Source organism: Hyla sarda, chromosome 1, assembly GCF_029499605.1.
Source record: "Hyla sarda isolate aHylSar1 chromosome 1, aHylSar1.hap1, whole genome shotgun sequence".
NCBI lineage: Eukaryota > Metazoa > Chordata > Amphibia > Anura > Hylidae > Hyla > Hyla sarda.
In genome coordinates this window covers 550,804,690-550,818,506 of record NC_079189.1, presented here as the reverse complement: position 1 = coordinate 550,818,506, position 13,817 = coordinate 550,804,690, and the positions used below count along the sequence as shown (strand labels likewise).

General features: G+C 42.1%; 1 protein-coding gene across 1 annotated transcript in view; it reads right to left on the bottom strand.

The window, feature by feature from the left end:
* Positions 1 to 13,579, bottom strand: part of WDR41 (WD repeat domain 41) — a 62,126-nt gene extending 48,547 nt beyond the window's left edge. Inside the window, exons 1-2 of the mRNA XM_056541655.1 lie at positions 13,252 to 13,579; positions 3,186 to 3,301 (exon numbers count right to left, since the gene is read on the bottom strand). Of these exons, the coding sequence (XP_056397630.1) occupies positions 3,186 to 3,301; positions 13,252 to 13,299 (164 nt within the window). The 5' untranslated portion in view covers positions 13,300 to 13,579. The remainder of the gene's footprint in view (positions 1 to 3,185; positions 3,302 to 13,251) is intronic.
* Positions 13,580 to 13,817: the final 238 nt, after the last annotated feature.

Sequence of the window (13,817 nt, the reverse complement as noted above, 5' to 3'; positions counted from 1 at the left end):
ACAGGCAGACGATCTACAACAGCGACTAAGAGAAAGGCAATATCCACTTAAATTAATACAAGAAAGTAGAAAAAAAGCCACAGAAATAGAAAGAGTTAGCTTATTAAAAAACAAGAAAAATAAGGAATTCATTTCACCAGATCAGAAACGTTTTACATTCACGTTCCAGAATACTTCATTAAATAAAACCATAGAACAAGCTATTAGGCGGAATTGGTATATACTTGAAAGTGATGTAGAATTGAAGAATATAGCGTTGAAAAAACCCCTAATCTCGTACAGAAAAAATAAAACGATGGGAAATATCCTAAAGAAACAGGAGAAAACTAAGAATGCAGAAGGTACATGGCTTGAAAAACTGACTCCGAAGGGAAATTTCGCATGCAGGACATGTAGCTTCTGCAAATTCAACGCCGAATATAAAACAATGAGGATAGGAGCAATAACGCATACAGTATCAGAACTCATCAAATGCAGAACAAAATATGTGGTTTATGTCATTTTTTGTCCCTGTGGGTTCTATTATATCGGGAAAACTATAAGACAATTATGCGCAAGAATTAGGGAACACCTATATTCTTTCCGCACACTCAAAGGAGCACCTAGACTTGTAACCCATATGATAGAGGCCCACAGAGGAAAAACTGACAATTTAAAATTTGCCGGGATCGAAAGAGTTAAATCTAAACCTGGGATTAACATCGACCAGTATTTATTACAAAGAGAAACTTACTGGATTATACATACTGCTGCAGCAGGTCCACTTGGCCTTAACGAGAAAGTTGACTATGCACCTTGTTTTTAAATGTATCACTATATACACATTTTTTTACAAGTATATAATTTTTTGCTAACTTCTACTGACGTACTTTCAAAATGGCGACTAAAAGCCAATGGCGATGCCCTAAGAAGCATCACCAGCTACGTCAGATCAGATGGGCGGTCCAAAATAGTTTCTGATTGGCCGCTCACCTGTATTAGGAGCAGCACGGAGTTCCAGGTAGACATGGCCGGATGAAGCTCGTATAACGAGTGAAACAGAATCTGTCGCCTACTACATTTTACCCCCCCTGCACCGATCCCTCTCCCTAAATTGCATTTCATGCTGTGAGTATGTTTGAATAAAGGAACCTTTTCTAAAGAGAAGACTGGTGAGTTGCCGATTCATTCTATTCCTTCATTGCCTTCTGATAATTTACAAATCTGTTTAACTTTCCGGAGCCAGTTGATATATAAAAAAAAAGTTTTTGCCTGGAATACCCCTTTAACTGGTCCCTGAAATATTCAGATTTAGAAATTTTCGTGAAAAATAGCTTTGAAGCCCTCTGATGTCTTCAAAAAGTAAAAACATGTCAACTTTATCATGCCAACATAAAGTAGACATATTGTACATGTGAATCAATATATAATTTATTTGACATGTCCTTTTTCCTTAAAAAAAGGAATTTTCAAATTTTTCCTGAAAGTTTGGAATTTTTCACCAAGAAATGATGCAAGCATTGACAAAAATTTACCACTACCATAAAGTAGAATATATCACGAAAAAAAAACTCTCGGAATCAAATCTATAAGTAAAAGCATCCCAGAGTTATTAATGCATAAAGTGATAAAAGGTCAGATTTGAAAAAAAAAATGCTCCTGTCCTCAGGGTCATAATGGGGTCCGTCCCCAAGGGGTTAAAGGGTAGCTCCCACCATCCTATTTTTTATTTTTTATTTTTTTGCTAGCACGTCCCCCCCCCCCCCCCCCCCGCTACGGCACTAGCCCGTTCCCTCCTCCCCCCCCCCCCGCATACCCCGTTCCCTCATTACACTTGCAGTTACTGCAGAGTCCGGCAGCGGGCGTGCAGGGACAGCGGCGGCAACGATGTGCGGGTGGAGTGGCCTCCCAGCCAGTGGCCGGGGAGCCAATGCGCTCGCTCCCGCCTGTCTGATTGACAGGCAGGGAGCGAGTGCAGCCTAACTGAAAAAGGACTGATTGTCACTTCAAAATCAGTCCTTTTTCAGTAGCCGGTTTTTAAATGTAAATGAAACCTTTTTAATGAAAAAATAAATAATAAAAGTATATTAGAGATATGTTGTAGTACATAAGTACTACAACATATCAAAAAATAAAGTTGGTGACAGTGCCCATTTAAAGGGGTACTCCGGTGGAAAACTTTTTTTTTTTTTTTTTAAATCAACTGGTGCCAGAAAGTTAAACAGATTTGTAAATTGCTTCTATTAAAAAATCTTAATCCTTCCAGTACTTATTAGCTGCTGAATACTACAGAGGAAATTATTTTCTTTTTGGAACACAGAGCTCTCAGCTGACATCACGAGCACAGTGCTCTCTGCTGACATCTCTGTCCATTTTAAGAACTGTCCAGAGTAGGAGAAAATCCCCATAGCAAACATATGCTGCTCTGGACAGTTCCTAAAATGGACAAAGATGTCAGCAGAGAGCACTGTGCTTGTGATGTCAGCAGAAAGCATTGTGTTCCAAAAATTAAATAATTTCCTCTGTAGCATTCAGCAGCTAATAAGTACTGGAAAGATTAAGACTTTTTTTTCAATAGAAGTAATTTACAAATCTGTTTAACTTTCTGGCACCAGTTGATTGAAAAAAATATATAAAAATAAATAAATAAACGTTTTCCACTGGAGTGCCCCTTTAAAGTTCTGGGAGATCTCATAGCCAGAGACTTGCTCCAAGATTGATTCATTCAAAAGTGGGAATGGCAGAAGCCCCATACAAGTTTATTGCACTTTCTGCATTCTGACTACTGATTGTGTAGGTCTCAGAGCAAGTCTTATATCCTGAAGAAGCTCATTGTGATAGTGTTCATTTAAATGGGCCGCACAATTGCTTGGGGCTTGTAAAGGGTCTGCAAACAAGTTTCAATATCACCAATATGCGCTCATTTGCTGTCTCCAATTGGGTTGTCTAAAAAGGGCCCAGTGCCTGACAATATGTTTTCCTGTTCTGTAATGATCACTTTCCAGCAGTCTCCTCCTTATTATCACATACAGGAGTACAGTAACAGTTTACACCAGTATATAGATAAGACACCATTCACAATAGCTGAAGCTTGTGTCCACAAAAAAAGGGCAAACAGATTTCATAGAAAAGTCAGTCAATCCAAACACATATCACCACTCTCCCATATACCAATGTTGAATTTACATTGCTAGATATCATCTCACCTGTTGTCATCTATCTGTACTAGGAAACGCACAATGTCATGGTGGGCTTTTAAGGCTGTCAGCTCTGTATATGGATTTTGGGTCTGTTCTTCCCCAATGTTTAATACAGCAGTCTTCTATAGGAACAAAGAGACACATTTAATTTTACAAGGCAAACAATATAATCACCATGATACAATAGGTTACACAGTACATAACTTTCACCATTACAGAGCTGTAATGATAAGGCCTAACCTGACATACAAGTGAGATGAAAAGATTGGCAAAATAAGTGTTTTTTTTCTGGGGTTCTTTCCCCCCCCCCCCCCCCCCCCCCAATTTTTCAATGGAAATCCTTGCGTCATGTAATAAATCAATATATTGAGGAAAACAGTGAATACAATGCCAAATAAAAATCACCTATACTATTGCAGCCTATTAAAAAAAAAAAAAAAAACACAAAGAAGGAATCATGGAAGAGAAAAAAAGAAGTGCACAAAATCTCCAAACAAAAGTTATGTGTATTTGCAGCGTAAAAAGGGAACGTCCAAGCATTGCCTGAACTGACATAACAAATGCACCAATCTGATGCCCATCAAGTACTGTGCACGGGTCAGAATCGTGTAGTCTGTATTACAGGCTGGCTGGCATCCCAACCACCCAGCGTGCAGTTGTGCCTGTTTACACCCGAGTTCTGATCAGTGGGTCAGTATGGCAGGACAACCCCTTTAAAGCGGTACTCCCATTGAAACTTTTTTTTTTTTTTAAATCAGCTGGTGTCAGAAAGTTAAACAGATTTGTAAATCACTTCTATTAAAAAATCTTAATCCTTTCAGTACTTTTTGGGGCTGTACACCAAAGAGAAATCCAAAAAAGAAATGCATTTCCTCTGATGTGATGACCACAGTGCTCTCTGCTGTCCATTTTAGGAACTGTCCAGAACAGGAGAAAATTCCCATAGCAAACATATGCTGTTCTGGACAATTCCTAAAATGGACAGCAGAGGTCAGCAGAGAGCACTGTGGTCATCACATCAGAGGAAATGTATTTCTTTTTTGGATTTCTCTTTGGTATACAGCCCCAAAAAGTACTGAAAGGATTAAGATTTTTTTATAGAAGTGTTTAACTTTCTGGCACCAGCTGATTTAAAAAAAAAAAAAAAAAGTTTTCCACGGGAGTACCCCTTTAACCCCTTAAGGACGCAGGACGTAAATGTACGTCCTGGTGAGGTGGTACTTAACGCACCAGGACGTACATTTACATCCTGTGCATAACCGCGGGCATCGGAGCGATGCCCGTGTCATGCTGCGCGGCTGATCCCGGCTGCTGATCGCAGCCAGGGACCCGCCGGCAATGGGACCCGCCGGCGTCCGCCATTAACCCCTCAGGTGCCGGGATCAATACAGATCCCGGCATCTGCGGCACTGCGCGATTTGAATGAATGATCGGATCGCCCGCAGCGCTGCTGCGGGGATCCGATCATTCATAACGCCGCACGGAGGCCGGCGTCTCCTGCTCTGGTCTGTGATCGAGCAGACCAGAGCAGAAGATCACCGAAAACACTGATCTGTTCTATGTCCTATACATAGAACAGATCAGTATTAGCAATCATGGTATTGCTATGAATAGTCCCCTATGGGGGACTATTCAAGTGTAAAAAAAAAATGTGAAAAAAATGTAAAAAAAAATGTAAAAGTAAAAAAAAAGTGAAAAATCCCCTCCCCCAATAAAAAAGTAAAACGTCCGTTTTTTCCTATTTTACCCCCAAAAAGCGTAAAAAAACATTTTTTATAGACATATTTGGTATTGCCGCGTGCGTAAATGTCCGAACTATTAAAATAAAATGTTAATGATCCCGTACGGTGAACGGCGTGAACGAAAAAAAAAAAAAAGTCAAAAATTCCTACTTTTTTAATACATTTTATTAAAAAAATTTATAAAAAAAGTATTAAAAGTTTTTTATATGCAAATGTGGTATCAAAGAAAAGTACAGATCATGGCGCAAAAAATGATCCCCCATACCGCCACTTATACGGAAAAATAAAAAAGTTAGAGGTCATCAAAATAAAGGGATTATAAACGTACTAATTTGGTTAAAAAGTTAGTGATTTTTTTTAAGCGCAATAATATAAAAGTATATAATAATGGGTATCATTTTAATCGTATTGACCCTCAGAATAAAGAACACATGTCATTTTTACCATAAATTGTACGGCGTGAAAACGAAACCTTCCAAAATTAGCAAAATTGCGTTTTTCGTTTTAATTTCCCCACAAAAATAGTGTTTTTTGGTTGCGCCATACATTTTATGATATAATGAGTTATGTCATTACAAAGGACAACTGGTCGTACAAAAAACAAGCCCTCATACTAGTCTGTGGATGAAAATATAAAAGAGTTATGATTTTTAGAAGGCGAGGAGGAAAAAATGAAAACGTGAAAATTAAATTGTCTGAGTCCTTAAGGCCAAAATGGGCTGAGTCCTTAAGGGGTTAAAGGACATTATTGACAGAACACAGGCAGAAAAGTGTAATAATGTATTATTTGTTACCAAATACAGTACTTCTAGAGGACCCGTGGCCTCTCCTGACATGTCTGTTTTAGTAAATACTTTACTTATTTCAAGTATTGAAATAAAATTGTGAAATAAATTGTGTTGAATTGTGTTGTTCTTAGGTTAAAGGGGTACTCCAGCACTTAAAAACATTTCCTGTATGCACCCTTACCATCAGACACTTCTCACCTATCCTGTGGATCTCAGACGCTGTTACCCTTCTTTCTAGTTAAAGGAGGTTCTCCACCGTAAGGTGATTTTAGTACGTACCTGGCAGGCAGTAATGGACATGCTTAGGAAGGATCTGTGCTTGTCTTGGGGATAAATGGCTATGTTGTGAGATTACCATAACACTGTGGCTACCTTTTTGTGAACTGGTATTTTCTGTTTGACTTTTCTTTTTTTGACTACAAATCCCAAAATTCCATCTTCCTCCCTCCCACACATCAGCCTCCCCACCCATTGAAACATAAATGAGCTGCATCCATTCAAAAGACCTGTGGTCTTCAATCTGGGTGCCTACAGCTGTTGCATTAGTTGCAGATTGATCCCTCCACCCAATGAAGCAGACAGGCTCCCTGTCATCAGCTGAGTAGTGACTCAGGTCTCGGCCGCATTGCAACCTGGGAAAAATCTGAGACAACAGTCATTTTATATGCTGATAAAAATAAATATTGGAGTGAAAATCACAGAAGAATTGTGAGAAAACCATCACACACAGGTACAGACACTATATTATGAACTACACCAACTTTAAAGCCCGTGTAGCATAAGTCAAATAAAAAAAAAAATCCTGGAATACCCCTTTAAGGTAAGTAGTGCTGCATGACTGCTTTGTATAGTTGTCAATTAATTTATACATTTCCAGGAGTACTAACATAGGAACAGCACAATGCAGCTTCTTCAGAAAATGTTTATTTTCATCATTTTTTTCAGGCACTGCAGACATGTCCGGAGAACCAACAAGTCCACCACAGGACCAACAGGAGAGACAACCTGATAGTAAAGGGGTACTCCGCTGAAAAACTTTCATTTTATTTATATATATATATATTTTTTTTTTTAAATCAACTGGTGGCAGAAAGTTAAACAGATTTGTAAATTACTTCTATTAAAAAATCTTAATTCTTCCTGTACTTATTAGCTGCTGAATACTACAGTGGAAATTATTTTCCATTTGGAACACAGAGCTCTCTGCTGACATTATGACCACAGTGCTCTCTGCTGACATCTCTATCCATTTTAGGAACTGTCCAGAGTAAAAGGAAATCCGCATAGCAAACATATGCTGTTCTGAACAGTTCCTAAAATGGACAGAGATGTCAGCAGAGAGCACTGTGCTCGTGATGTCAGCAGACAGCTCGGGGTTTCAAAAAGAAAAGAATTTCCGCTGTAGTATTCAACAGCTAATAAGTACAGGAAGGATTAAGATTTTTTAATAGAAGTAATTTGCAAATCTGTTTAAACTTTCTGGCACCAGTTGATTTAAAAAAAAAAAAAAAAAGTTTTTCACCGGAGTACCCCTTTAAGGCTTTGTTCACACGGCAAAATGTCAGCAGACAACGGGCGCCAGCAGATCATGCCGGCGCTAGGACCACTTGGAAATGCGTCATCTCCGTAGACAGCAATGCATTTCCGAGCAGATTCCGCAGAAAGAACTAACATATTCATTCTTTCTGGGGAGGCTAGAATAAGGATTTCTACTGCAAATGTTTCTGCTGCAAAAAATCCTGCCTCATGAATGGTGCAGCAGAATACCATTGAAAACAAAGGGACTCTGCTACAAGAGAATTTCTAAGTGGAATTTTTCAGTCTGATTTCGCTTGCAAATTCCACAGTGTAAACATGTCCCTAGAGGAAAACTGGTAAAAATTGTGTTTTTTATTCTCATGATTTACTAAGAAGTCTTTTGGATTCTTAAAGGTTTCATTACATTTTAGTAGGAGCCTTGGTACAACCAGTAGGCTGATAACTTACATAATAGCTGGTGGGTGATATTTTGCATACATTAATGCATAACTTACATTTTGCATCATTTAATAAAATTGGTACCAGACATAAATGCTCACAGCAATGAGATTCCAAAACAGAAAATCAGCAGAGTTCAGTGCTATGAGTGGCGGCTCCTCCTCCTTTACGCAGTTCACACTCTGAATTGCCGTGCACACATTTAAAATATACCTGAATAAGGGGCATGTGTGTCAGAGATGCAGGACGCTCGATCAGCCCAATTAAAGGGGTTATCCAGGAATAGGCAAACAGAGCTAATTCCTTTCAAAAACCGCTCCCGGTCTGTCTCCAGGTTGGATGTGGTTCTTCAGCTCAGTTTTTTTGAAGTGAATAGAACCAAGTTGTAATACCACACCCAACCTGGGGAAAGACGTGGAGCTGTTTTTGAAAGAAATTAGCTCTGTTTTTCTATTCCTGCATAACCCCTTTACATTTCTGCAACATATTAGGCTATGTTCATGCACAGTATTTTGGGCCATTTTTTTAGCTATAAAATGGCCGATTCAATTGGATTCTGCTGCTCCATGCACACTACGGGAAGTTCCATCAAAAAGTATACTGGAAAAATGGGTAGAAAGCCCAGGAAGGTGGTGTCAGAATTCCAGTAACAGAAATCTCTGAGAAGCAGCCAAAGAATTAAGGCGCTCTATAAAGCCCTTTAGTCTGGAAATCAGTTTAGCTATGACAAAGCCATCTCCTCACATGTGTATATGACAGTAGTAGACAACCTACCATATAGTGGGGACTCAGATGCAGCCCTGACCTCATCCAAGGTCTACACCAATGGTTTTCAACCTGCAGACCTCCAGATGTTGCAAAACTACAACTCCCAGCATGCCCGGACAGCCGTTGGCTGTCCGGGCATGCTGGGAGTTGTAGTTTTGCAACATCTGGAGGTCCGCAGGTTGTAGACCACTGGTCTACACATTCAAGGGTCTCTATTGTCTACGTGCAGCTGAGACATGGTTATACATAAGGGGTCTCCTCCATAAGACATTTGCTATATGGCAACTGTGGCTGGAGTAAGATCGCAGTGTCTCCCTGCTGCGTTGCTAAAGGGAATGCAGATAAATTGTGGCCCATATAATGCAGTGAGCATGAAAACCATCCTGGATCTCTGACACCATTCACGTTGCAGTAAGGCTCCTACATCAGAAGATTTTTTTCAGAGCCGTCATCATTCTGTTCAGAAGTGAACAGAGCAAGTCAGTCCAATGCATGACGGACCCCAACATTTTCCCAAAAGACCAAATTGACTTAATGGGATCTGTCAGATTTCCGTCTGGTGTCCATCATTTTGCAGGACAAAAAAAATGCATGCAAAATATTTCCGTCCCATTATTTAAATGCAATCTGCCTTCTACACAGATGTGAGGCAAAATGACCACATTCATTTTCAATAGCATTAGTGCAAGTAGCGAAATGTACACCATGTAGTCCTATTCTTAGGTCAGAATTTTAAATCATTTACATTTGACCGCTAAGCGATCACTAAGACCCTATATTTCCCACCCGAAATAAAACTTAACGTTCATTGAGCCAAGATTAAAATAACCTCACACATATTGATCCATAGTCCATTGATTGGCATGACACTGCATGCTATCTAATTGAATTGAAAAGATAGATTGTGGCTGCAGTCCACAATCTACAAGTGTGAGACAATTAAAATTCTAACACATTGCCCGCCCGCTCGACGTTTCGCCACAGGCTGTGGCTTTATCAAGGGCTAAGAGGCAAATCGCCAGGGCGGGCAATGTGTTAGAATTTTAATTGTCTCACACTTGTAGATTGTGGACTGCAGCCACAATCTATCTTTTCAATTCAATTAGATAGCATGCAGTGTCATGCCAATCAATGGACTATGGATCAATATGTGTGAGGTTATTTTAATCTTGGCTCAATAAACGTTAAGTTTTATATCGGGTGGGAAATAAAGGGTCTTAGTGATCGCTTAGCGGTCAAATGTAAATAATATTGGATTAACCCTCCACTCATAGGTCCTTTTTGTTGCAGGAATTATAAATCATACACAACGTTAGTTTTTTTTTTTTATGGAGTTTTGTTAGGGGACCCTGAAACATGCTGCAATTTGTAATAAGGCCTTTGCAGTCTATGCACCACAGCTTGGCCACACTCACTTTCTCCCACCAGAATTTTTCACATAGAGTGAACCTAGACTAAAAGGCCACAAAAGGCCAAAAAACTAAACATCATGTGGGGCTGGCATTATATACTTCCCTAAATTCTCCAGCTAACGTCTGATTGTGGCATTTTTGGCCCAAAAAAAGGCCATACAAAAGGCATGGTGGTTATTGACAAAAGCACCACCCAGAATGGGCACTTATTTCTCTAGAAATTCAACCGCCGAAATAAGCATCAGAAAATTCCATTGAACAAATGACATTCTGCTGGGAAATTACCCTGAAACAAGAAACATGGGGGGGGGGGGGGGATGTGAAGTGGATCCATAAGAGAGGAGAAGTGTAAGTCCTTCCTTCATATGTCCTATTCCTTTTGAATACATTTCTGGCTTTGGCTCAAAAACTGCGGTGGCAATATTCCAAAAACAAGTGGAAACTTAGCCTCACAGAATTGCATTTTTATAACATCATATCCCAGAAAAAAATGAAGAAAAAAGTGTTCAAAAAGTCTGATCAATACCAAAACGGTACCGATATATACAGCAGATTACGGCCCCAAAAATGAGCCATCATAAAGCCCAGTACAGGAAATATAAAAATGTTATAGGGGGGGGGGGGGGTCAGGAATTTTTTTTTTTTATTAAAAAAAATTATATTTGGTATTGGTGTAATCAGGCTGACCTAAAGTATTAAAATAATATGTAAGTTTGACCACAAGGTGAATGGCGAAAAAAAAAAAAAGAAAACCCCCAAATTTTCAATTTCAATTTTTTTCAATTTAACCTCACAAATAATTTTTTTTGGTTTCTGAGCATAAGTTATGGAAAAATGAAAGGTTTCATAAAGTATAATTGGTTCTGCAAAAAACAAGCCTCATATGGGTCTGTAGATGGAAAAATAAGTGTTATGGCTATTATAGGACGAGGGGGGGAAAATGAAGTGCAGAAACTAATAAAGACCTTATTTACAGACTATTTTGTATGAACTTATTTTTTCTACCAGGACAAGTAGATTGTGTTCTGCTTTAGTCCCTTGGACAAGTATTTTTTTTTTATTTCCACCCCCCTGAGTCCTAGACTAATACAGTGACCCCTCGACCTACGATGGCCCCGACATACGATAATTTCAACATGCGATGGCTTCTCAGAGGCCACCGCATGTTGAAGGCAGCATCAACATACGATGCTTTTGTATGTCAGGGCCATCGCATAAATGGCTATCCGGCAGCGCAGACTGCTTCAGCTGCCACCGGATATCCGTTTACAGTGCCCCATGTGGTCCGCAGACGATCACTTACCTGTCCTCGGGGCTCCGGCGCGTCCTCTTCGGGATCCTCTGCACCGCCGTAACTCTCCATCGACGTCATCACGTCGCTGCGCACGCTGTCCCGTCGACGTGATGGAAGCAGAGGCCGTGCCGGAGCATCGGGGACGCGGCGACAGTGATGGACAGCGACATCCCGGGCAGCGGTGACTAGGGATCGACCGATATCGGTTTTTTAGGGCCAATACCGATACCGATAATCGTTGCAGGTTAGGGCCGATAGCCGATAACTTATACCGATATTCCGGTATAAGTTATCGGCTATTTAACCCCCTGCAACACCGCTGCAGATCATTGATTTAAAGCGGGCGCTTTAAATCAATGATCTGCAGTGGCTTTTGCGGGGCCATAGGCCGCCGCCGCCGCCGCCACCCGCTTCTCTCCCCTACCTGCCAGGGTGCTCCGGGCCATCCATCCATCGTTCCTGTAGTGTCCGGGGGCGTTCCGGGTGGTCCCGTCCGGGCTGTCCTTCTTCTCCGGCGGGCCTCTTCTCCACTTCGGGCAGGCTCCGGCCTAGTACGCTGCATAGACGTCGCTGCGCAGTGACGCCCGTGCGCAGCGACGCACCTGACGTCACGGCGTCTATGCAGTGTACTAGGCCGGAGCCTGCCCGGAGTGGAGAAGAAGACCGTGGGAGAAGAAGGACAGCCCGGACCGGACCACCCTCCACCCGGAACGTCCCCGGACACTACATGAAGGAAGGATGGCCTGGACCACCCCCATTACGGGTAAGTTTAATTTTTTTATTGACTCGGAGGGTGGGGGAGGGGCCCGACCGGTATAGCGGTATGGGAAAAATCCATACCGGTATACCGCCTAGCATCACAGTGGGGGGTGCGGCGCGGTGCGGTGGGTCGAAGGTGCGGTGCGGCGGGTCGAGGGGGTGGCGGTCGCGGTGTGGGCGGTGCGGGGCATTATCGGCTTATCGGCAAGATAATTGCCGATACCGATAATGCCCAAAATCGTGATTATCGGCCGATAATATCGGCCATACCGATAATCGGTCGATCCCTAGCGGTGACGGTCCGGAGCGGCGGGGACAGGCGAGTACAACTTAGTCTAACAGTGGTCTACAACCTGCGGACCTCCAGATGTTGCAAAACTACAACACCCAGCATGCCCAAACAGACAACGGCTGTCCGGGCATGCTGGGTGTTGTAGTTTTGCAACATCTGGAGGTCCGCAGGTTGTAGACCACTGTCCTATACTTTACATTGCACGGATCCCTCAACATGCGATGGTTTCAACAAACGATGGTCCGTTTGGAACGGATTACCATCGTATGTTGAGGGACCACTGTAGTGCCTTTACAGTCAATGCAAGATAGCTTGGCAGTTCCCAAATCTCCTATTCACCACACGTTGGGTAACCCCATGTGTTGCCCCCTTTCTGTTGCACATGGTACCAAATATTAGACACTAATTTATTCTATAGCTCCAGAATTTAGACTGTGAATCCCAATGGGGACAGGGACCAGTGTGAGAGAGGACATCAGGTGTACAGCGCTGCGTGACATGTTGGCGCTATGCAAATTAATAGAGCAGAGCCTAAGGGTGAGCCCCCATACATTGAAGGAGAGCCCTGAGATGATAGCAACCCCTACTAATGACATAACAGTGGTTTCTAAACTGTGCACCTTCAGCTGCTGCAAAACTACAACGCCCAGCACACCAGGACAGCCAATGGCTGAGGCCCACAGGTTAGAAACCACTGACCTATGACACATCACAACATCATTTGCCATTAAAAGCAGTGCGGCTCCCCAGCTTTTGTAAAACAACATCTCCCACCATGCCCAAGGGTGTCAGAGCATGATGGGAGTTGTAGTTTTGCAACAGCAGGAGAGTTACAGATTGGGTAATTCTAGTGTAGAGCACAGCCATTAGGGGGCGCACGTCTCTTCAGAGTAGTATAGCGCCGCTCTTACTACACTATTGATACATGCGCCCCCCTTATCTGTAAATGAGACAGCGCCACCTACAGGTCTCTCATACCAGGCCGAATAATATGGCCATGTATTATATCCATCACACACTGCACGGAGGAGACGTATTACCTCTGCACCGGCCTGCGGCTCTCTGCTGCCTAACAGCCACCGGAGCATGGCGGCTCCTGTCCCCGGCCGGGTCTCCTGCCTCCGAGTTACTTACTGCCAGCACAACACCCAAAACCAATAAGGAATAAGGCGAATCGTACTTTCCGGCAGGCCTAACAATAACACACAGGCCCGAATCGACTGTGGGTGTTACCTAGCAACGAATCCCAGCGCTACGGTGAGTGACAGGGACCAAAATGCCTTAAACGCGAAACCTGCGCTCATAGGATGGATGTGATTTATTTTTATTTTTGGGGAATTTTTAATTAGAAAATAAAGATTAAACTTGTTAAACATGAATAAAACGTGCAAGAAAATTACAAAACTAATACAAATTGATGCTGGTTGTAAAATTAAACAAACCAAGATGGATAATACTGTGTTCTATATGGTAGCCATGTCTGTAGGTGCTGGATAGCCTCAGTGGTCTTCAAAATGTGCACCCCCAGATGTTGTAAAACTACAACTCCCAGCATGCCCGGACAGCCGTTGGCTGGGAGTTGTAGTTTTGCAGCAGCTGGAGGTCC